Consider the following 20820-nt stretch of genomic DNA (forward strand, 5'->3'; position numbering starts at 1 on the left):
CCCAGCCCACCGCGTCTCCAGCAGAACAGGGGGCAGACGGACGGAGGGACAGAAGGCTCAGGAGAGCCTCTCCCTGGGCTCCGGGTGATCACGACCTCCGTCCACCCCACAGTGCCCCCCACAAGTGCTCAGCAGCCCCCCGGTACAGAGGACAGTGGCAAGCAGCCAAGCTCAGGTCTGCTGCAGACTGGCAAGCACCGCCTCCGCACGCCCAGTCCGCAGCCATCCCTCCTGCTGAGCCCTCAGCAGCACTGGCCACAGCCCACGGTCACTGCCAGCACCGGCCATGGCTCCCCGTCATACACCCCCAAACTCCAAAGCCCCTGGCCCATCGTGGAGGCCTGAGGCCCTCTGGGGCCCCAGTACTCCTGCCTCTGCCACACTGGCTGAGTGAGGCCAGGGCTTCTACCCTCGCACCTCCTGCCCCCAAGCCCCCTCCCGGGCCCTCTAGCTCACCAGCGTCCACCTGTCTCGAGTCTCACAAACAAGCCGCAGAGTCAACGTGGGGGAGGGGACCTGGGGAAAGTTCGCTTCCACTGTCTGCTACTGTCCTTGGGGCTATCTGCGAACAGCTCAGTGAACTACAAACAACGGGCAGTCCTGAACGCCCGGAGTGGGGGGAGGGGTGCGGAGGGCAACAGGGCTGGGGACCAGCCACCCCAGGACCAGTCGGGACCAACGTGCGTGCCCAGTGGCAGGGCCATGCTGAGAAGCCCAGGGGACCGGACCCCTGCCCTGGGTGGCTGGAGCTCGGTGTGGTCCAGCCCCAGCAGGCAAGGCCGAGCGCAGAGGCCAGGAGGAGGCCAGCCCGGCACAGCGCAGCGTCCATCTCTCACTCCACCCAGAGAGAGTCGGGACACCCTCTCGGCATCAGAGAGAGAAGCAGGGGCCCAGAAACATGCCTCTGAGACTTCACACCCACCCCAGTTCCCAAAACCCAACAGTCCACGGAGCAGCTGCCCCGGCCAAGTGGGCAAAGGGCCTGGAGCCCCCCGCCGCCCAACGAACACGGTTTGCCAGCTGCCTGGGGACCCCTCAGCACCTGGCCCCAAGAGCACCCAGCTGTGTCACCTGGAACGACCTTCCTCTACCAGAGGCCCCTGACACAACCCCTTCTACTCAGATGCCAGAAGACCACAGGTCCAGGTGCAGAAAGACCCCAGAAACATGGAGAAAACCCTGATGTGCTCAAACAGCGGCCACAGACGCCAGAGGCTACAAGCTTTGTGCGTTTGACTCCCAGGAGCCGTCCCTGCTCAGAGCCCACTGGGCCAACACAGCGCGCGGGGCTGACACACCACTCGGGGGGCGGGGGGGAGGCTTCCCAGGAACGAAGAATCGGAACAAGCGAGACGTGGGACCAAGTGGTGACAAGCAGGGGACCGTGGGAGAAGCTGAAACATGAGACCAACGCCCAGCAGCCGGGTCCACGCTCCAGGCAGGTGGCCAGAGCCACAGGCCCACGCCGTCCACAGGGAAGCGTGGCCTGCAGGACGCTCAGAGAGCCTGGCCCCACCCCAGTGCCCATGATGACCCCCCTCACACCCCGCACACACACGCACCGCGGGCCGCCCAGCTGCAGGAACCGGTGCCCCAGCCTCTGTTCAGGAGCCCAGGCAGGGCCCCACGGCTCGGGACAGGTTCTGTGTAAAAGTCACTATATGATTTTAAACGTCCGTCGTGACAAAAGGTAAACAGCCCTAGAAAATTCTCTACCTGGGTCCGTTTTACAGATATGGAAGCCAGAGCCAAGAAATGAAGGGGTCCGTTCGGGGTCAAGCCTGGAGGCAGACAAGACACACACACACCATTCTCACCCCCAAGGAAGAGCTGTCTGAGGGACAGGAGTCCCAAACCCCGCCAACACCTCCAAAGCCGGAAAGACCGAGCCCCTCATTCCAAGACACATGCCAGAAGGTTCTTTGCTGTAGGAGGACAGGGCGACCCCGAGCGGCCCTTCACAGTCACTTGGCTAGGATGGCCCGGCTCAGAGGGCAGACGCAGGTGCAGCTCTGGGTCACCAGCAGGCCAGAGCCGGCCCCAGGATGAGGGTGCACGACGAGCGTGCCCCGGGCCCGTCCCTCGGTTCCAGACACCACAGAGTGTGGGAAAGGCTTGAGAAGGGCACGTCAGGGGCAGGCAGCCACCCGTCAGGACACTGCGGCACCCAGCTGCACGTTCCAGGGCCAAGACCCCGGAGTTCCCTGCACATCCACACGGCACAGGCCAGGCCAAGCCACGGCTCCTGACACAGAAGACGCATGCAGGAACCTGAGACAGTAAGAGTTCAATGTCCAGCAACTGCCAGACAACTTTCAAGGGCCTGGTGGTCTGAGCTCACGGCCCCCAGCCAGCCAGGTCTGCTTGAGCCCCTTCCCTGCTGCACACCTGGGCCTTGGTTTCCCCTGAACCCAGGCACAGAAGACCGTGTCCCACCAGGGACATTTACGAAGGCAAGTCAACCACCTGCACCGGCCCCAGCGCAGGCAAGAGCAGAGCACACAGGCACCCCTGCTCCTGTTCTAGGGCCAAGAGCCGGGACAGGCAGGGGCACGCCCCCCATTATCACGAGGGGTTACTGTCGTCTTTCGCCTCTCGCCAGAGCCGGCACCCCCACCCCCTGCCAGCCTCCTCCCTGTCCACGGACCCCTCCAGTCAGACTTGTTCCACGGGTCCCCCCCTAGTCTCCCAGTGAGAACAGGGAGTGAGCCAGACCCCGAGAAGCCCTCCCCAGAGCTGGCCGCCCTTCCCACCGCGCCCCAGAATCCAGCGCCCACGCACACAGGCCAGGCTGCCCCCAGGCCTGCGAGTCCCGGCCTCACCTGCCAGCCACCGGTGGTCCCCAGGCCGCCAGGCCAGGCCCCCTCCTGAGAGAGAGGCCAGGAGGTGCAGCCTCATGGTGAGTGTGGGTGACAGGTCCCACCAAGGGGGAGGCCCCATCAGCCCCCGGCCCTCTGGCTCGGGGTCCCACGGCCTCCGACGATGCAGGGCGGCGGTACAGGGGCGGCAGGGGGCCGGGAGGGAGAGGAGGCACGGGAGGACCAGCGTCGCCACGAAGCAGCTGCCGGCGTCCGGAGCGAGTAACGCTCGCATCAGCCCGGCGGGCGAGTTCCCCTTTCCCAGGGCCTGCCCAGCCCACCGCCCTCACCCAGACACCTGTGGCCACAGGCAGCTCCCACTGGCTGAAACCAGCACTTCTGGGAAAAGAACAGGGACCCCAGCCTTGTTTCCTCAATTGGAGACGCAGCAGCCCAGGCCGCAGCTGGTGCAGCAGATGGGCACGCCGCCCGCCAGAGCCTGCGACAGAGGAACAGCACCGGCAGACCGGAGTTCAACCTGCCCCCACCGGCCAGCCCCCTGCCCCAGTGCTCGCTGCTGTGAAGATAGGGCAGGCAGGGCACCCCCGTGCTGCCAGCCCCCCCAAGCTGTCAGCCCGCACGGCCTCCAGCAAGGGCTCCTGCATCCAGACGCACAGAACTTGTTCCAGCCTGGCCTGCGATGCTGTGTCCTCCCTCGTCCCCAGCAGCAGACGCGGCATGGAGCCCTGGAAGGCAAGGGTCCCACGGGAGGACGGCGCAGCAAAGGTGCAGGCCCAGAGGCCAAGAGTCCGGGACAGGACAGACAGAGGGAGGCCAGGGTGGAGGGACCACAAGGCGCTGCACAGCCAGAGAAGCAGGGCCTGCGCAGGCCAGGACGGGCCCCCTCTGCCGCCCGCAGGGACTCAGCCTCGGAGGGGAGAGGGTCTTCGGGAAGCAGGAGGGAAGCTTTCACAGGCCCCCAACCTCTCTTCAGCCACACAACGGGTCATTCTTCTACAGCACAGAATGCCTTTTGTGGCCCATCAGCCAATGGCCCCCGGCGGGCGGTGGGAGTGGGGGAGCACAGGAACCACAGCACGCACCCTTCAACCCCACTGCCCCTGCCGGACAAGGAGCCCGAGGTCCGACCGGGTCTACCCACGCTGGGCTGCACTGCCCAGAATGCCAGGGCCGAGATCATGCGGGAGACTCTGAGCAGCACGTCCCCCCAGCCCTGCCCGCACCCCCACCCCCACCCTCACCCCCGGGCCTAGCACTGGCACTGGGGACGGGCCACCGAGACGGAGATGTGGCCAGGGCTGGAGGACCACACAGGCCTACGCCGTCCAGAAGCCCTCCGCAGGACTCACAGATGAGCCACTGTCCTCGCGCACAGGCCAGACAGCCCCTGCCCCCAGGCCACTCCAGTGCGCCCCACACCTGTCCCATCATCCGCCCATGTCGCCCTCCTCCTGAAAACCAGCCCGCTGTGGGACTGGCAGCCCGGCCCTCTGCCTGCGCAGGTCCACGCTCCCGGGGGCCACTGGGTTCCTGATTCTTGCCCTCCTCGGTGGCAGGCCCTCCTGGTGCTCACATCCCCACGGCCGGTCACATCCCCCACCTCCATCCTGTCACCAGGGACCCATGTCACGTCTCAGCCCCCTCTGCACCCCACGAATGGCTGCCCAATCTGGGGTTCCGGGATCATGAGGGAAGGGCCCAGGAGTCACACTGCGGAGTGGAGAGGCCCAGGACTCCCAGCTCCAGGGTGAGAGATGGCACGGCCTATGTTTTCGTTTGGTTTGGGTTCTATGCTCTACGCACAGGTTGTCTTCGTGGTGACAGGAACCACCTCTGCAGCACCCTGACTGCAGCAAGGCCTCGGCCAGACGGGCCAGGCTGCCGCTGCCCTCCTCCGTGTTGGCCACAATCCCTCACTCACTCCTCTCCAGCCTCCCAGCGCCTGCCCGTCTGGCTCAGGGCCGGGGCCGCACCTGGGTAAGCTCACCCGATGGACAGGCACGGCGGCAGCAGGCACGGCAGCCCGGCCCATGTGAGGCTTTCCGCCAGCTCTGCCGTGGCTTGTGTCCAGTGGGGCCCCCAGCTCCTCCTCAGCCGCCTGTGGCCTGGCGGGTCACCGGCTTGCACCCCCAGGGCCGGGCACAGCCCCTGTCTGACTCCAGGCCCCCATCCCACGGGGTCAGCTCACTTTTCCACAGCATCTTCTCCCCGGAAAGCTAACTCTTGCCGTTTGGAGCAGCCGGGGAGGAAAAGGTGCCCAGTGCCACCCCGGGCTTGCCCTCCGCACCACAGGGGTCTAGGACGGCAGAGCCACCTCCTGGAGGCCACACAGATCTATGCCTGCCTCTGTAGGACAAGGAGCAAGCCCCGCAGACCAGTGGCCTCAGTAGGGCAGCCTGGACACTGGTCCCCACCACGGCCCACCTGTGTGCTGACGCCCGGGGAGGCCAGAGCGCCCCCGGCCCTGGCACATATGCCCACCAGCCACCTCCATGTCGGCCACAGGCTCCTAGAGTTCACCAGCACGGGGCTGGCCCGGGGCATGGCCAGGTGCCTCCGGGCCCCTGGGGGTCTCGCCAACAGTCCCATCCAGACAAGCTCAAGCACCTGGCGGCAGGCGCGAAGCAGAACGGGGAACAGAAGGGCGTGCCCCGCGGGGGGGATGGGGGACACGGGGCAGGTACCACCCAGGGACTGCTGCAGCTGCCGGCGGGCTGGCTCACACGAACCAACCCCTTGGCGATCAGCCCTGAACAACATCATCAGTAGCTGGACGCTGGCCGTGGCCAGAGCGTTCGCAGCACGGAAACCGGGAACCCCCACCCATCGGGGCCTCCCCCCCACCCCGCCCCGAGCCGCAGGGATGCCCCCTCCCAGCCTCGGCTTCCCCGTGGACCGGAGAGGCCCCTCCGCTCCCCCCACACCCCCCAGTCCCACAGACCTACTGTCCCTTGCAAGTCAGTCCCCTGCCTCTGGCCCGCGCGGCTGCTCCGGCCACGTCCAAGATGGCGGCCCGGAGGCCCAGGGGGCGCGGGAGGCCTTCCGTCCCCTCCGCCCGCGGCCGCCCCGCCCCGGCACCCAGCCCGGGGCCCCTGCGGCCCCCCGCCGCCGGCCCAGCCGCCCCTCCCCGGCCAGCGCGCCCAGAGCCCCGCGAGGAGTGAACACACACACCGCCCCCACCTCGGCTTCCTTCCTCGCCCTGCACCGCGGCAGCGAGGGGGGCGGCGAGCCGGCCGAGGGGCGGGCAGGGGTGCTCGCGCCCGCACTGGCAGGGGCGGGGGCCGGCGTGGAGACAAGCTGGCCTCTGCCACCCTCCCGGGTCCGGGCACGGGCCCCCCACCAGCTCCGCCCGAGCAGCGCCCCCACCGGGGACCCCCGTGAGCCCGGGGGTGATGGGGGTGGAGCCGCCCTGCGAGCCCTGAGGCTGCTGAAGACCAATAACCATGAACTCGGGGAACCTCAAGTTCACCCAGGGGTCTGCGTCCGCCACTCCCACCGAAGCTAGCCCACCTCCCTCTCTCGGGGGGGGGCCTGTGGCCACAGAGGGCTCACCTGCCCCCACACGAGCCTCAGCGTCCAGCCCTGCCCAGACCCCAGCCCCCTCCAGTCAGGCCCATCTGCCCCTCCGCGCCCAGCCCTGGCCCCCCGAGCAGACGCGATCGTTCACTCTGGAGCTTCCTGCCGGGAATACTTCCTCCAAGAAGCCCTCTGCCCCTGCCAGAGCGAGCCCCAGCCCCGAAAGACCCTCTCAGAGCCCTTAGCCTCAGCCCTGCAGTGGCTAGTCCGAGCCCACCAGCCCAGAGTACAGGCCATGATGGTCCAGTCATCTCTGGACCCCAGCCCCCAGCCCAAACTAGACCCTCTGGTCACCACTCCCAGCCACATGACCTCTTCAAAGCCCCTGAGCCTCAGACCTCCTCCAGCCACCCCCAGCTCCCCCAAGACCTCCCACCACCAGCCCAGGCCACGTCTGTCCTTCACGGTGGTACCCAGATGGCCCCCTGAGGGTCTGGGGCTTTGCCCTGGAAAGCTGTGCCCAGCTCACAGCTGGCAAGAGGCTGTGCGGGTCTCAGACCCGGGCTCTGACTCTACCCACAACGGTCTGCCCCGCTCCCCACAGGGGGAGCACCAGCCCCCCGACTCCCCTCCCCTGGGACTCTGCTGTCTCTGCAGCCAAGTGTGCCTTCAGGAGGATGTCTGGCTACTGTCTACCTAGGGACACCTGCAGCTCTAAGGCCCCTAATACCGGGCCTGGTGGCCCTAGCCCCGCAGGGGCCCTTCCTCTGGCCTCTGACCCCCCAGGACCAGGTGAGTCTCGGTGGCCAGTTCTACGCCCACCAGGCACAGGAACAGGAGTGGACCAACACCAGGCTGGCAGCTGGGGGGCATAGGGCGCTGCCCCTTCAGGCCCACCACACTGCCATACCTGCCCCCTGGCCATGCAAGGGCTGGACCCCTTCAGGCCCACCACACTGCCATACCTGCCCCCTGGCCATGCAAGGGCTGGACCCCTTCAGGCCCACCACACTGCCATACCTGCCCCCTGGCCATGCAAGGGCTGGGCCCTGTGTCTCCCTGCCTTCCTGCCTTGCTCCTCCCTCCCCACGGGTTTGCTGTGCACGTGTGAAGTGGGTACAGAGGCAGCATCTGCCCCTCACGGAGCACTGACCTGGGGAGGCACCAGCTTCTCACAGCCACCCCGTCTCCCCAGCCCCAACAAGAGAGCCCCTCCCCCCACAGGACAGGCTGGTGGGAGGCGGGGTCTCTGAGATCTGGTCCACAGCCCAGCTTCCCCGTGAGGCCACAAGCAGGGCCCCCACCCACCCTGACCCCTTCCCTGCCAGTGCCAGGCCGGTGGCATGTCTTGGCACGCCACCCCACAGCCGGGCCCCTGCCACCCCTGCTCCGAGGATCGGTGTGACTCACAGGGTTGGAACGCCGCCTGGCCCCCACACACCTGTCCAGACTTGCTGCTGGCGGACGTCAGGAGGACCTGGGAACTGGGTGTCCCCAAGACTGTGGGGCCAGCCAGGCACTGTGCCACGGAGGAACTCCCAGGAGGGACTCAGGAAGGTCACGCTCCAGCAGGTGGCTCAGGAAATGGAACCCCTATAGGGGTGGAGCCCCGATCCCAAAGGCCCTAAGGGCCAGAGGAGCACCTGGAGAAAGGGCCTTGGACTCGGATGGAGACCCGCCTCCCTGGCCCCCGTGACGCAGAGGCCAGCATGCTGACCACCACGGAGTCCCCGGACCCTGCACGTCCAGGTTCAGGGCCACTGCCTCCCCCCACGGGGCTGAGCTTCACCCGGGGGCTAGGCAGGTCAACGGGCCCCAGTCCCGGCACGGGCCTTCTGCTAGGGCCAGGCCAAGGTCTCAGCCATCCTGTCACCCCCTGGGAACAAGGGGTGCTGAGAAGGGGCAAGAGACAGGACAGCAAGGCCCTGCCGGCTGTCGGGGGGGCATGAGAAGCGCCTCCAAGGGGCAGCCTCATCTTGGCTCAAAGGGCCAGAGCTGGCCTCGGACACAGAACTGCTTCCAACAGCGACATCCACGAGCCCAACTCACCACCGCAAGGGAAGGGTCTCCTCGGACATCCCCACGGGGACCCTCCTCACCACAGGTCCCGGAGGCCATCCCCACAGGTGGCCAGAGAGCAAGGGAGTCCCCATTCCAGGACACTCTGGGAGCACAGAGTGCTGGGCATGCCCGTCTCCTGTGCTTGGGTCACAGGGGAACCCTGAGACGGCCTGGGCTTTGCCCTCAGGAGCGCACAGGAAGTGGGCAGAGATGCTCGAGGAAAGGGGCCTCCCTAAGTGCAAGTGAACGGGGGCAGAGCCTGAAGGAGAAATCAACAAGAAGGTCCAGGAAAGAGTACAGCAAGGACAAGCAGGCAGGACAGGGAACAGCATGACGTCTGGTTCCGCTGCACAGAGGTGTGCAAGGCAGGGCCAATGGCATAGGAGGGGCTGGAAGTCTGGCCCCAGGTCCGAGGCGCCGCAGCAAGAGAGCTGGGTGGTCAGAGAGGGCAGCACAGCCCCCCACCCCGACCCCAGGAAGGTGAGGGGCTCGTGGCCCCACCCAAGGACAGAGCAGGCCTCTCTTCGGGTGTGTGATGGACGATCTGACTCCAGGAAACCAAACGAAGTCACAGCCAAGGGCAACGTGGCTGTCACCCTACGCTCTGCTCGAGGGGTTTGCACACACTGCGCTGGCCAGGGGCCAGGCCGACTCCCCGCGTGCGGCACCTCCAGCAACTCCAGGCTGACACAGAGTCAGGCCGGGGCACCTCTGGGGTCCAGCACCCTCAGTGCACAGAGAACTGACCTCCCTCGGCAAATCCCAAGTCTGAGCCGAGCAGCTGGGTGGGCCGAGCAGCTGGCGGTCAGAGCCCCCACTCCCTGGCTGTGACCACGCTGTCCTCCAAACTTGGTGAACCGCAGCCCAGAGCTGAAAGGGGCAGCGGAGGGAGCCACAGGGGCCACCACGGTCTGGCCCGCAGCGCGCCCCCACCCGGAAAACGGCTCCTTCGGGACAGGGAACGCACCCCAGGGCCTGGCTCCAAGCAAACCAACCAGCCAGTACCCTCACTGCCCTCGGGGCCACGGACCCCCCAGGGCAGGCTCCCTCTTCCTTCTCCACCTTAGGAGACAGGACAGTGCTGCCTGCCTGGGGCGTGGGGCGGGCTGGGGGCGGGGCCGGAGTCCTGGTGCGGGGCCCTGCGCACCACCACCATATGGCCACACCCGTGGTGGCCAGGCGCCCCCGGGAGCTCAGCCCCCCTCACCCGCGCTCTCCCCTGCCGCCCCTGCCCCAGCCTTGGCCGCATGGCCGCTGCCCGCTTCCAGCTGAGCGCACCCCTAGTCCCCAGAGGCAGTCTGCACGACTCACCAGCCCGGGGGGCCGTGCTCAGCGCCCGGTCGTCCCCCCCAGACGGGAGGCTGTGACCAACGCAACACAGACACGCGGTAGCAGAGAGACGGGGGACGCAGAGCCCGGACGGAAACTAAATCTCGAGCAGGGCAGCGCTCTGACGCGGCGGCCGGCTTTCACTTTCTTTGGCTTTGATGACAGAGCTACAGGGGGTCGGTTGGGGTGTTTTGGGGGGCACGTCACAGAACCTCAGTCAGCCCTGTGTACAAATCACCCCACCAAAAGGCCCCTCCACGCCAATGCAGACAGGATTTTCTCCTAAACTCTGCCCACCCACAGAGCCCCTCCAACCTCCCCCCAAGTGAGTCGGCAGGAGCCCTGGGGGACCAGGAGCTCCCTGCCCAGCGCCCCCTACCCACCCCTCTGCTCCCAACCCGTGTGCTCAGCTGTAAGAGGAGGGGCCTGGCCTCGACGAGAGGCTGCTTGGGGAACTTGAACGCCAGCCCATCTGAACGGTCCCTGGACTGACCTGGACCTGAACCCGGGTTTACTCTGGACTGGGGCCCCAGAACCAATGCCCCCAGCACCCTACAACTCCAGAAAGGGCCAAGGTCCCCCCAGGGGACCCCCCAGTCTCCCTCCAGGAAGTGCCCCCTTGCCCAGACCCTGACTGTGCCAGCCCAGCGAGCACCCAGAAGCCACTGCGACTCTGGGGGTGGGAAGGTTTCCTCCTGGGCCTGGGCCGACCACGGCCACGGTGGCCGCCTCCCGCCCTCCTCTCGCTCGTGTTCGCCGGGCTGGCCCACTCTCCACCCCCAGCCTTGGAAACCAGGTCACTTCCAGGAACACGCCAGCTCTCCGGCCTCTAGGCTTGGACAGGCTGTTCCCTGGGCTGAAACTTCCCCTGCGTGTCTTCTGGCTCACTCCAAACCAACTTAAACACCTCCTCTAGGATGCCCTCCTGATCCTCCCAGCCACAGTAAGGCCTCTTCCACCACATACCCCCAAGAGGGCCCCAAGCTGGCCTGTCTGAGGCTGCTAAAGTCCGGGGGCTTCTGCGGGTAGGAGCCCCCAGTGGTCCATCAGGCACCCTTAGGTCCTGGCCTGGAGCCTAGCCTAGCACCTGGCATACAGGGGTCCCACGTAAAAACTTACTAAATTTTGGCCCAGCCCGGGGCGGGCGGGGGGCAGGTAGGAAAGGTGGGAATGGGCCGGTGCAGGACTCACCATGGTCCTTAAGAGCCGGCCACCAAGCACTGACTTCTACAGAGACCCCAGTGCTGTGTAAACCCAGCAGGTAAACCAGCGCTCTGAGCAGAAACTCCATCGCCTATGAAGAAGGTGGCCAGGAGGAGGCAGGGGAAGTGGACGGGGCACCGCGAAGCCGGCCTTTCCTCATCTGTCCCCAAGGTGTGAGCGGCAGGTGGCCCTCAGCCAGCAGGCGGCTCCGTTCCCGGCTCCGACTCCAGCTCCAGGCCAGGCAGGCCCGCAGGCATCTGCCCTGCTGGGGCTGAGAGCCCCGTCCTCAGAGAGGCTCCGGCCCCCTCCGTGCGTCACACCTGCTTCGGCACTGCCCCCACGCCAGGAACAGGAGGATCAACAAGGCCAGGCCCTGCCCAGGGATGTGCCGCCCGAAGTCAGACAGAGAGACTTGCAGGAGCCCGCAGCTGTCAGCCCCCGACGCACAGCAGGAGGAAAGGCACGCTGCCCTCGAGCGGACGTCGGGCAGGGCTTCCCGTAACAGGCACCCTCATCTTTCTGCAGCTGCAACACGGTAGCTGCCTACATCCCCCCAGAACAACTCCTGCACCCCGTGAGCACGGGACAGACGTCCGCCGCGGCAGAGGGACGCAGGGGACCCCTGGCAGCAGGAGGCACCCAGACCAGGGCCCAGGGCCAGTCTCACCGCCTCGTGGCCCAAGACCTCAGGAAACGACATCACCTCTCTGGGCTACAGTGTGAGAACACCAGGGAGATGGGCGGATTGACCCTCCAGACACAGTTGCATGAGGACGTACCTGGGGCGTGGGATGGGCTGAGCACGGGCCCGGCGCCCCGTGGGCCTGCGGCGGCGGGAACGGAAGGCATCGACCACGACCCGACCCAGCACACGCGGTGGGGGCTCACGGGTTCCTGCCCGAGTGGAACCCACAGCACCCTCCCCACCCCAACCACGGAGACTCCCACCTCACCAGGGACTTCCACCTCTCCCGATGCCCCCTTCTCCAAGGCCCCCGGCGTGGCGGTTGCCTCGCCGTGTGGCCCAGGCCCAGCCCCTCGTCCTCTCTGGGCACCTGCTTCCTCCTCAGTAAGAGACAGTCTCCAGGGCTCCTCCCCTGCTGACAAGCGACAGTCAGACGCCACAGCCAGGGCGAAGCCTGACCACAGGTTCCTAGAAGCCCAGCACCCCCTGCCCCACAGTGGGGGGGCTCGCTGTCCCGTGGGCACCTGTTCTGCTCCCTTCACCCACAGAACGGGCACTAGAGGTGTTCTCAACCAGCTCCAGGCCCCGGGCTGGCACAGCACCCTCGGGCTTCCTGGGCCACTTGCCCGAGGTGGCCTTGTCCAGCGCAGCAGAGCTCAGTGGTGCTCCCAGGAGCGCGGCCTCCTGCTGGACTGCGTCCCCCCGCCGCATCTGACCTGGAAGGATCCCAGAGACAGTGGCCTCCACCGTCCAGCAGCCCACTGTGTGATGCCAGCAGGTCAACCCGCACGCCGGTGGTTTCAGGGAGACTGCTTGCTCCCCCAAGGCCACAGGCCTGGAGCCCAGAGGGTGAGCGGAGACTACAGCTGTGGTGGCCGTCTGTCCTCAGGCAGGGCGGTCCAGGCACCAGGCCCTGCTCCAGGCGAAGCCCGAGGAACGCCCCCACCCCCAGGTCTTCCTCACAAGGGGGTCAGCCCCGAGAGGGGCCCACGCTGAACTGGGACAGTCTGTCAGAGGGCGCAGATGGAGCACGCTCACGGCGCCGCGTCCCCGGGCCTGACCTGGCTCCTCCTTTCGCCTCCCTGATCCTTCCTGCCCCGAGGGCAGCAACGGCACTGACTCCAGGCCCCGGGTTCCAATGCTACTCCCCTCTACTCCGAAGCCAAGTGATGTACCTAAAATGCGCAGGTCACAAGGACTGTGAGGGCTTAGGCTTGTGTCACCCCGTCCTAATGCCACACACGCCACTATCAGCCTGGACAGCAGTCTGGGGATAGTGGTCTCTCCCCATCTCCCCAGGGAGGGAGCAGGGAGACAGGCACCCAGACAGGGGCCCTAGGCTGGTCCTGGCACCCGGCTCCTAACGCTGGGTCCTATGACGGGCCAGCAGGATGTTGGGAAACCCAAGAGCACTTGGATTTCAACACCACGGGCCGCGTCAGCAACTGGTTTCGACACGCAGCGGCACCCAGGAAAGGGCCACAGCCCTCCGGTCTGCCTGCCTACCCCCGCGCCATGCCACATCGCAGGGGGGTGGTCAGGGGAGCTGGCCTCGGGGACAGGGCTCTCAGCTCCCCTTTCTGTCCAATTCGGTGATGTCCCCTGCCCTCAGGGACACACAGAGACAAGGGTCAGATCATTTCAAAGGTACAAAGGCCACACCTTCAAAGCCCGTTTCCCACACCCCAGGGCCGGGCTACAGGCCCAGTGAGCCAGGGAGTACCAGGCCTAAAATCAGCCGCCCGGCTCTGCTCCAGGCCTGCGCGCCACGGCCAGGACACCAGGACAAGAGTTCTCGGTGGAACTCGCCCACACTCCGCTGCCCTGGGGCACCCTGCCCGCGTGGGCTCGCCTCACTGTTCACACGTCCACACACACCCGCCCCACATGCCTGGGGCCAACCTGCGGCCAACGCGCCTGTGCTCAACCTAAAGCAAAACCAAGAGCAGGACCAAGGACAACAGCTGCCACTCCGGGGGACCCCATGCTCCAGGAACATGGTCCCGCTGTGCTCTCAGGACAGTCCCACCCCCACAGAAGGGGACACAGTGGCCCCATGAGAACAAGGGACTCAGCCAAGGCCTCAACTGAAGGAGCAGAGCAGCCGGCACCCCACTCCGACCTCACGCCCCTCCACAGGGCCAGCAGTGGAAGAGTTCTCGCTGGGGTGGGGGTCTGCGGGGGGTGGCAGGTTAGCGTCAGAAGCAGATCTCTGGGAACAGGGACTGTCGGCCTATCCGCCTAGGGGCCTACCACCTGGCGACCCCAGGACGTGCCAGGAACCCCAGAGCCAACCGACGCCCCCGCCCGGCGCTATCTCCAGCTCCTGTGGTGGAGGTTCCCGGCGCGGGCAACCCCCCAGTCTGCTTGCTACAGCCTCACCCCAGGCCCTTGGGTGTCTTCCCAAATGAGCTAACAGACGGGACACACCGCCAGCACCGCCTCCATCCACGACCGCGGCACCCCCTCGGCCAGCTACCCGACTGCCACCTCCCCAGCACGTGTGGCCTAGGGGCAGCAGGGCTCCCTCCGGCTCACCCCCCGGGGTCCGAGCTCTGCTGCTGCACACAGGGCCCCCAGGGCCCAGCCACCCAGCAGCCTCACCGGGGACGCTCCCACACCACGGGCCCCCGGGGGCCACGCTCCAGCCGCCCCCACCCCAGAGTTCAGCACGACAGCCAGCTGCTGACTGCTGGGGACAGCTCGGGGTGACGGAGAAAGATGACTCGGCCGTCACCCTGTACCAGGAGCTCTGAGAGCCCAAGAGGCTCTGTGCAGCCAGGCCGCGCCAATGGAGCGGGGGGGTGGGGGGGGGGGGCCACGGGCACAAACCGGCCCGCCTTCTCACAGCAGATGTGGGGACACAGCAGAGAGCCCGCCGGGGGAGATAGAGGGTGAACCCGCACATGGGTAAGGAAGGGAACTGGGGCTGGAGAGGCAGGGAGGCCCCCGGTGGTTCTAGGGCCCGGCGCCCCGGGCGGCAGGAGCAGCCGACCACGGGCGCCTGCAGGGCATGGAGTGGGCTCCACCAGGAGGCCCTGAAGCCAGGGTTCAAGCTTGGGTGTGAGGACATCCAAACCGTCACCCCGCATGGCCCTTGAAGGCCCCCCTAAGACACCCGGCAAGGACAAGTGGTCCTCCTGCCTGTCCCCTCGTCAGGAGACCGAGAGCCACACCCAGGCTGGGTCGTAGGGAGTCCGCCCATGAGCTGCCCCCGACCACCACGTGCCCAGAACCCCGCCACATCTTCAGCCCAAGGAGGGTCCGACACTTGAGAGGGAAGAGGGCTCTGCCTGGTACCGTGAGGCACAGCAGGACCCCCGCTCACTGCCTGGGCCGGGGGTCTGGCGCGAGGTCACGTGCATGTGTCAGCGTGGCCACGTGCACGCAATGCAGGCCAGCTCTCGGGTGCTAGGAGGGGGCCTCCCGACTCTACCCGCCCCCCGCATCCTCCCACCTCTGAACCCCAAGGCTGCAGGAGACGGTGGGGCAGCTGGGGGACACGTGCCTGCCTGGCCCGAGGTGAAGCCACCCAGGTAGAATCCCGAGGCAGGCCCAGGACTCGCAAACCTGGGCAGCCCCTGGGGGCAAGGAGACCCTGCCCAGGGAACCAGCAGGGACAAAAGGGCCCAAAAGGCTCTCACACTCCCACACGCGTGCACACTCACACGCACACACGTGTGCACCCCCTCAGAACGGCACACCCCATCTCTCACTCAAAGCAGGCCAGCCAGCTCTCCAGAAACTTCCACTGCCCGTGTCTTTTCACTCCACGGGGAGAATCTCTCCCACATGGCCGAGGCTGTCTGGCCCAGGGACGGAAACCCTAGGCCCTCGGGGGCATCCTCGCCAGAGCCCTGGGACAGCCAGAGCGAGAGCAGCTGCTGTCCTTTCGGTCAATCCCTGACCAGCCCTCTCCTGAGCCTGTGGGGACACCAGGCACTGAGGGAGCCAGGACTGGGAGCAGGGCCGCACACCCGGCATGTCCACCCTCACCAGCAGCAGGCCCACTCGGGGACCGGGGCTCGCTCAGAGGGCCCCGGAAGAGACGGGAGCTTTCATGCGCCCACTCCCATGCTGTTTACCTTCTGCAAGCTGTTGTTCCCCAGGACGAGGGCCTGGAGCGCCCTCAAGCCCCGGACCCCTCGGCTCAGGCTGGGGAAGCCCCCGCTTCACCCCTCAGACAGCGGGAGGAGCCCCAGGGCCCGGGGAGGCCCCAGATCCGCAGCCGCTGCACTCCTGGGGACCCCAGCTGGGGTCCCGGGCCTGGAGCACAATCACGCCGTGGCAGTGCCGGGAGGGCAGAGATGGCTCCGAGACGCGCAGAGCGTTCGCTGCTGTTTAACACTGAACCCCACCAAGCAGGCGGGAGCGTCTTCTCGCGGACTCTCTCCAGCAAGGCCGAGCCCATCGACTGCGGTCAGGAGCCCGGGGCCATCAGCTTCATGAGCAGCGCCCGCAGGGTCGGCGCAAGCTGCAGGCAGAGCCAGGGCCCGGGAGCCAGCGTGGCTGCCGGGGACAGGCGGGGCAGGTCCTCAGGAAATACCTGGTGAGGGAGAGGACCGCGCGGCCGCCCCTCGGCGCTCTTGGCAGGTGCCAAGGACGGCTGTGCCCCTCGGTGGGCGCAGAGTCCCCATACACGCGCCGCCCTGGAGGGCAAGTGAAGGCCTGAAGGCAGAGTCCGAGGCAACCTCAATGGCCGGGACACCCCGCAAAGGCCCCAGCGACAGAAGCCCATCACATGCTCCCCGCGTGCCGAGGGCTGAGAGCCTGCCCCGGTTCATGCCCCGTCTCCAGGCGGCTGGTCCTGAACCGCTCGGTGCCACCAGACTCCCGAGGCCCGAGCCCCAAGGCCGCGGCTCTGGCCACCCCTCCCAGGACCACAGCCCCCGGGGCGCTGCAGGAGTGCGCAACCAGGAGGCCAGGGTCAGTCCTGGGCCGCAGCGCACTGCCCAGCCTCAGGCAAGGGACCCGCCTCTCTGGGTCTCCTTGGTTCCCACGCTGGGAGCAGCCCCTCGAGCCCTTCAGACCCCGACACTCAACTTCCAGGTGGTGCTTCTGGAAGCTGGAGACCAGGCCAGCCAGAGACATTCTCTGGCCCCACCCGGCTTCTCCCAGCCTCCCACCGCCACGCAGGCCCCCGGCCGGCCTCTCCTGGCCTCCCCCGTCTGAGGGGACCAGGGCAGGGGGCAGCAGCAGTGGGAGCCCGGGAGCCCGCGGCGGGCAGCTACTCTGCTGCCGACACCCCGAGGTAATGGGTTCCAGACGCGGCCGGTGCCGGAGGGGGCAGCCCCGCACCCGCTGAGCAAGCTGGACGCGGCCCGAGGTGATGTGGGATTCCTGAGCCAGTGCCAAGGCCCGTGGCCCGGGGAGGGGCGGCGAGCCATGCTGTGGGAGAGGAGAGGCCGCTCCCCCACCCACACGTCAGAGACCACCCAGATGGCGCAGATGGAGACACCGCCACCCCGGACCACGGCACCCCCACTGGGGCCCCGGCATCTCTGAGCCTCAGCGTCCCTCTGGGACTGGCAAGACACCTCTTCCAAGGCCGCCACCAAAACCCCTGGGGGCTGGGCTGAGACACTGGGGACGCGTCAACCCCAACCCCTCCAGAAACAGGTGCAAGCAGACTCCAGACAAGAGCCCCGGGGTCTTAAGGCCCCAGCTGAGACAGACAGCGCTCCTAGAACTCACCCGCCCGGCCCTCCAACTCGCAGAGGGCCCAGCTTCATCGCTGGGCCTCCATGCGCACCTCCATGGCGGGCCCAGCCCCCCATCCCACACAGGACCCTTCTCACAAACTGGGCCTGAGCTGGGCAGGACGACGGGGAGGGGGTGCTTTCTGCCCGACGCACCTGCCCTTCCTTCAGTCAAGCGCCCCTCCTTCAGTCAGCCTGGCCCCTCGGAGCCACCCTGGCCAGGGTTTGCAGCCACCAAGGACAGACGTAAAACTGGTCCAACTGTGCCACTGAGCAATGGTGAGGACCCAGTCCGCGCACAACCCGGGCTGCCGGGCCTGGCGCCCTGCCTCACCCCGCGAGCAACGGCTACGGCTGTGGGCCCAGCCGCACACGGCACCCAAACCCGGCACGGAGGCTGGCGCGTGCAGAGCCGCAGAGAAGCCAAGACCACTTAGGTCTCCCGCAGCTGCTTTTCTTGGGAGCAAGTGTACCTGCCAAGTTCTGTCCACCCGGAGAGGGTTTGCTTGCGCTCTAGGGGCGCCCAGGACTTGGGCTCCTCGGCTCACCCACCTGGGCACCAATGGCCCCCAGAGGAAGCAGCGGACAGACGCAGGGGCTTCCAGCAGGGGAGGGCGCGCTGCTATGGTGTGGCGCTGAGTCTCCATCTCTTTACCCTTCAGGGGGGCTCCCGAGACGACCCCACAAATGCTTTCACAAGGCCTGGTGCACAGCCAGCAGCCTGACCCCAGCTACGTTCCCCACCCTGACCTGCACAGCTCTCACACACAGGGGGACGGGGACAGGGCGCAGCCCTCTCGAGACTGTCTCCTATGTGAGAGGCAGGGTAGACAGAAGGCTAGGGATGGACACCCTCATCTATAATGTTCAAAAGGCCAAGACCACCAGCAGGGCCAAGAGGCTGGCCCCACCTTGGGGACTCGGAGCCCACACGCCCAGCTCCTCTCCCCTGACCGGCCAGCACCAGGGGAGACCCCCCCCCCCCCCAGCTGGGTCCCAGACAGCCCCAAGGTCACCACAGGCATACCTGGGCAAAGCACAGTCCCATAGATGGTCTCACCCAAACTCCCAGAGCACCCTACGGCCTTCCCTGCCCCTGCTTGGCAGACCCCAGCCCAGGTCACCTCCAGCAAGAAGCCACCTAGAGGGCTCAGGGGAGGCCAAGGCCAGGCAGGCCTCAGCTTCCAAGCTGTAAACAGTTGGGACCCATGACGGGGCTGCCATCATTACCGTCAACAAAGACACCAACCCCGGCCTTTCCTGGAGCCTCTTAGCCGATGAGCCGCGGTTCCCGGCGCCCACACGCGGGACGCTCGCCCAGCCTTCTGCCCTGCCCACCCTCAGGGCCTCCGCACCCTGTCCCCGGACACCCGGATCTCACAAACAAGACGCTGCGGAGCTTGGAAGCTCGGCTCGACGAGATGTCTTCATTGAGCCGGAGACTTAGAGGGAAGACGCGATCAGTCCCGACAGCGCTGCGCGGTCCAGAGAGCCGGCGGGAGGAGCGCGGGAGGAGGAGAAACCACCGTCGCTCAGAATGAGCTGGGGTTTTTCTAGCTGGAAAGTTCTTAAGAAAGGCTTTTCCCCACACCGCTAAAACAAGGTGAGCGGACGAAGTAGGCGACCCAAGGCCCACTCACAAGTCACAGGGCTGCACCTGCCTGAAAGCCATCCCCCACCCCCAGCCATCGGCGCCGGAGAGAGCGGGCGCTGCCCTGGACATGGGGGTGCTCCAGGCGGCAGAAAGACCGCGGGCAGCTGCACCAAAGTATCAGCCGAGCGCGGATGTGCACGGAAAACCCAGCCCCGCGCGGGCGCAGGGCTCCAGGTGGCGTCCTCGGCACCACGTCATGCAGCCCTCTGGCCACGCGCACCACCTGGGACCCTCCTGGAAACACTGCCAGCAAGTCCCAGAGGCCAGACAGCAGCAAAGGGCTGTGCAAACACAGGAGCCCCTGCAGGGGTGAGGGGCGAGAGCCTGCATGCGGGTCCACCCCAGGTCCAGCAGGGAAAGGCGCTCAGATGGGAGACCAGCGAGGCGTGAAATTAGCTGACCCTCTACACAGACGCCTTCCTCCCCTCCCCACCGGCAGAGAAGGGGTGGCTGGGCGACCCGTGGGCTCCGTGGGGTCGGGGGTGCCTCGGGAGCAGCCCTGCCCTGGCTACACATGTGGGGGGAGCGAGGAGGTCCTGCTGCCCACGGGGCTGCCGCCGTCACTCAGGTTACATCATTGCCAGACACAGGGCCCCCTGGGAGGGTGGGTGTCCCCGGGCAGAGCAGCAGAAACGAGCACCCAAACCCCAGGAGGGAAGGGGTGGGGGGGCGGTACGCCAGCTGCACCTGCGGAGCTCCAGCAGGCAGACCCTGGTGCAGGAGGGCAGCAGGGTGCGGCACAGGCATGCCGTGAAGCGAGGCAAGCCCCTCCAGCCGGGCTCAGCCTCAGCCGACGAGGGGCACACGGGAAGCAGTGGTGGGCTCGGCTCCGGTGCACAGCCTGAGTCTCTGGTGGGGCCCGCGGTCTCCCTGCTCAGGGGAGCTGGCTTCAGGTGCTTCCGTGCCCAGCCCAGCACCTGGCTTAGGGGAGATGCTCCAGAAGCTCCAAGGGGGGCTCTGCCACCTTGAACTACGTCGTGCGTTCATGCAGCGTGCCCCACGGAGACTGCCGGGCTCATGGTGGCCGTGAGGCCCCTCGGCTCCTGTCCTCTCCAGGCTCACAGTCAGGTGGGGACAAGCCACCCGAATCATGGAGTTTGGGACACAAGGAGGAATGCTAGGGGCTGCAGCAGCAGCATCCAATGGGGGCCCCGACTTGGGCAAGGGGTCCAGGAGAGGTCCCCGTCCTAGGCAGAGACCTCTGTCCAAGAAAGGCGCAAGGAGCGAGAGGCCCCTGTGGGTGCGGTCTGGGCTGGGGGACGCCCGCACCTGCACTGCAGCTCCAGGCTGGGCAGGGGCTGGAAGACGCACGGTTGGCCCAGGGGGGATGGAGACCCACTGAAGGCAGGGGGGGATAGTGGCACTCCAGCACGGACATGCACAGCTTAGCCTTCAGAGCCCTGTCCCCTCCAAACCCAACCGACAGAAGTGGAACAAAGGCCAGGAGACGCGGTGCAAGCCAGGGGCGAGCTCAGGGCCGGGAGAGGGCCACAGCCGGAGTGCCTCTCACCAGTGGGTCGGAGGGGGGCTGGCAAGCCTAGTGACCACATGGTGGAGGGCTGACCCCACGGGAGCTGAGCCTCCAGCCCATCAAGGCAGCAGGAACATCCCAGCTCCCGAGGGTGCTCGCTGCAGAGGACAGGCACTGCTCTCTCCAGTCTGTAGACCGGCAACAGAGTCCCTGACATGGGTCAGACCCAGAGATACCCAAGGCACTCGGGCTCTAAGTGCTTGCTCCAGAACCGTCCACCAGCAATGGAGGGCAGCCCTGAGAGCCACAGGCCTGTTCCCAAGCAAGGAACCTCTGGAGTCCCTCTGATTTCTGATTTAATCAGAGTCATTAGGCGCCTGCCC

General features: G+C 66.9%; 1 protein-coding gene across 5 annotated transcripts in view; it reads right to left on the minus strand.

The window, feature by feature from the left end:
• Nucleotides 1-20820, minus strand: part of RXRA (retinoid X receptor alpha) — a 90352-nt gene that overhangs the window by 34997 nt on the left and 34535 nt on the right. Inside the window, exon 1 of one of the 5 annotated variants that reach the window (XM_059143583.1) lies at nucleotides 11882-11903. The exons of 2 other annotated variants lie outside the window; for them this stretch is intronic. Coding sequence is in view for 1 of the 3 variants with exons in the window: in XM_059143581.1 (XP_058999564.1) it covers nucleotides 11708-11777 (70 nt within the window). In the remaining 2 variants the exon portion in view is untranslated. Of the gene's footprint in view, nucleotides 1-5760; nucleotides 5843-11707; nucleotides 11833-11881; nucleotides 11904-20820 lie in introns of those variants that run through there. 2 more of the 5 variants (XM_059143581.1, XM_059143585.1) reach the window with 2 other exon arrangements.

Source organism: Mustela lutreola, chromosome 12, assembly GCF_030435805.1.
Source record: "Mustela lutreola isolate mMusLut2 chromosome 12, mMusLut2.pri, whole genome shotgun sequence".
NCBI classification, from domain to species: Eukaryota; Metazoa; Chordata; class Mammalia; order Carnivora; family Mustelidae; genus Mustela; species Mustela lutreola.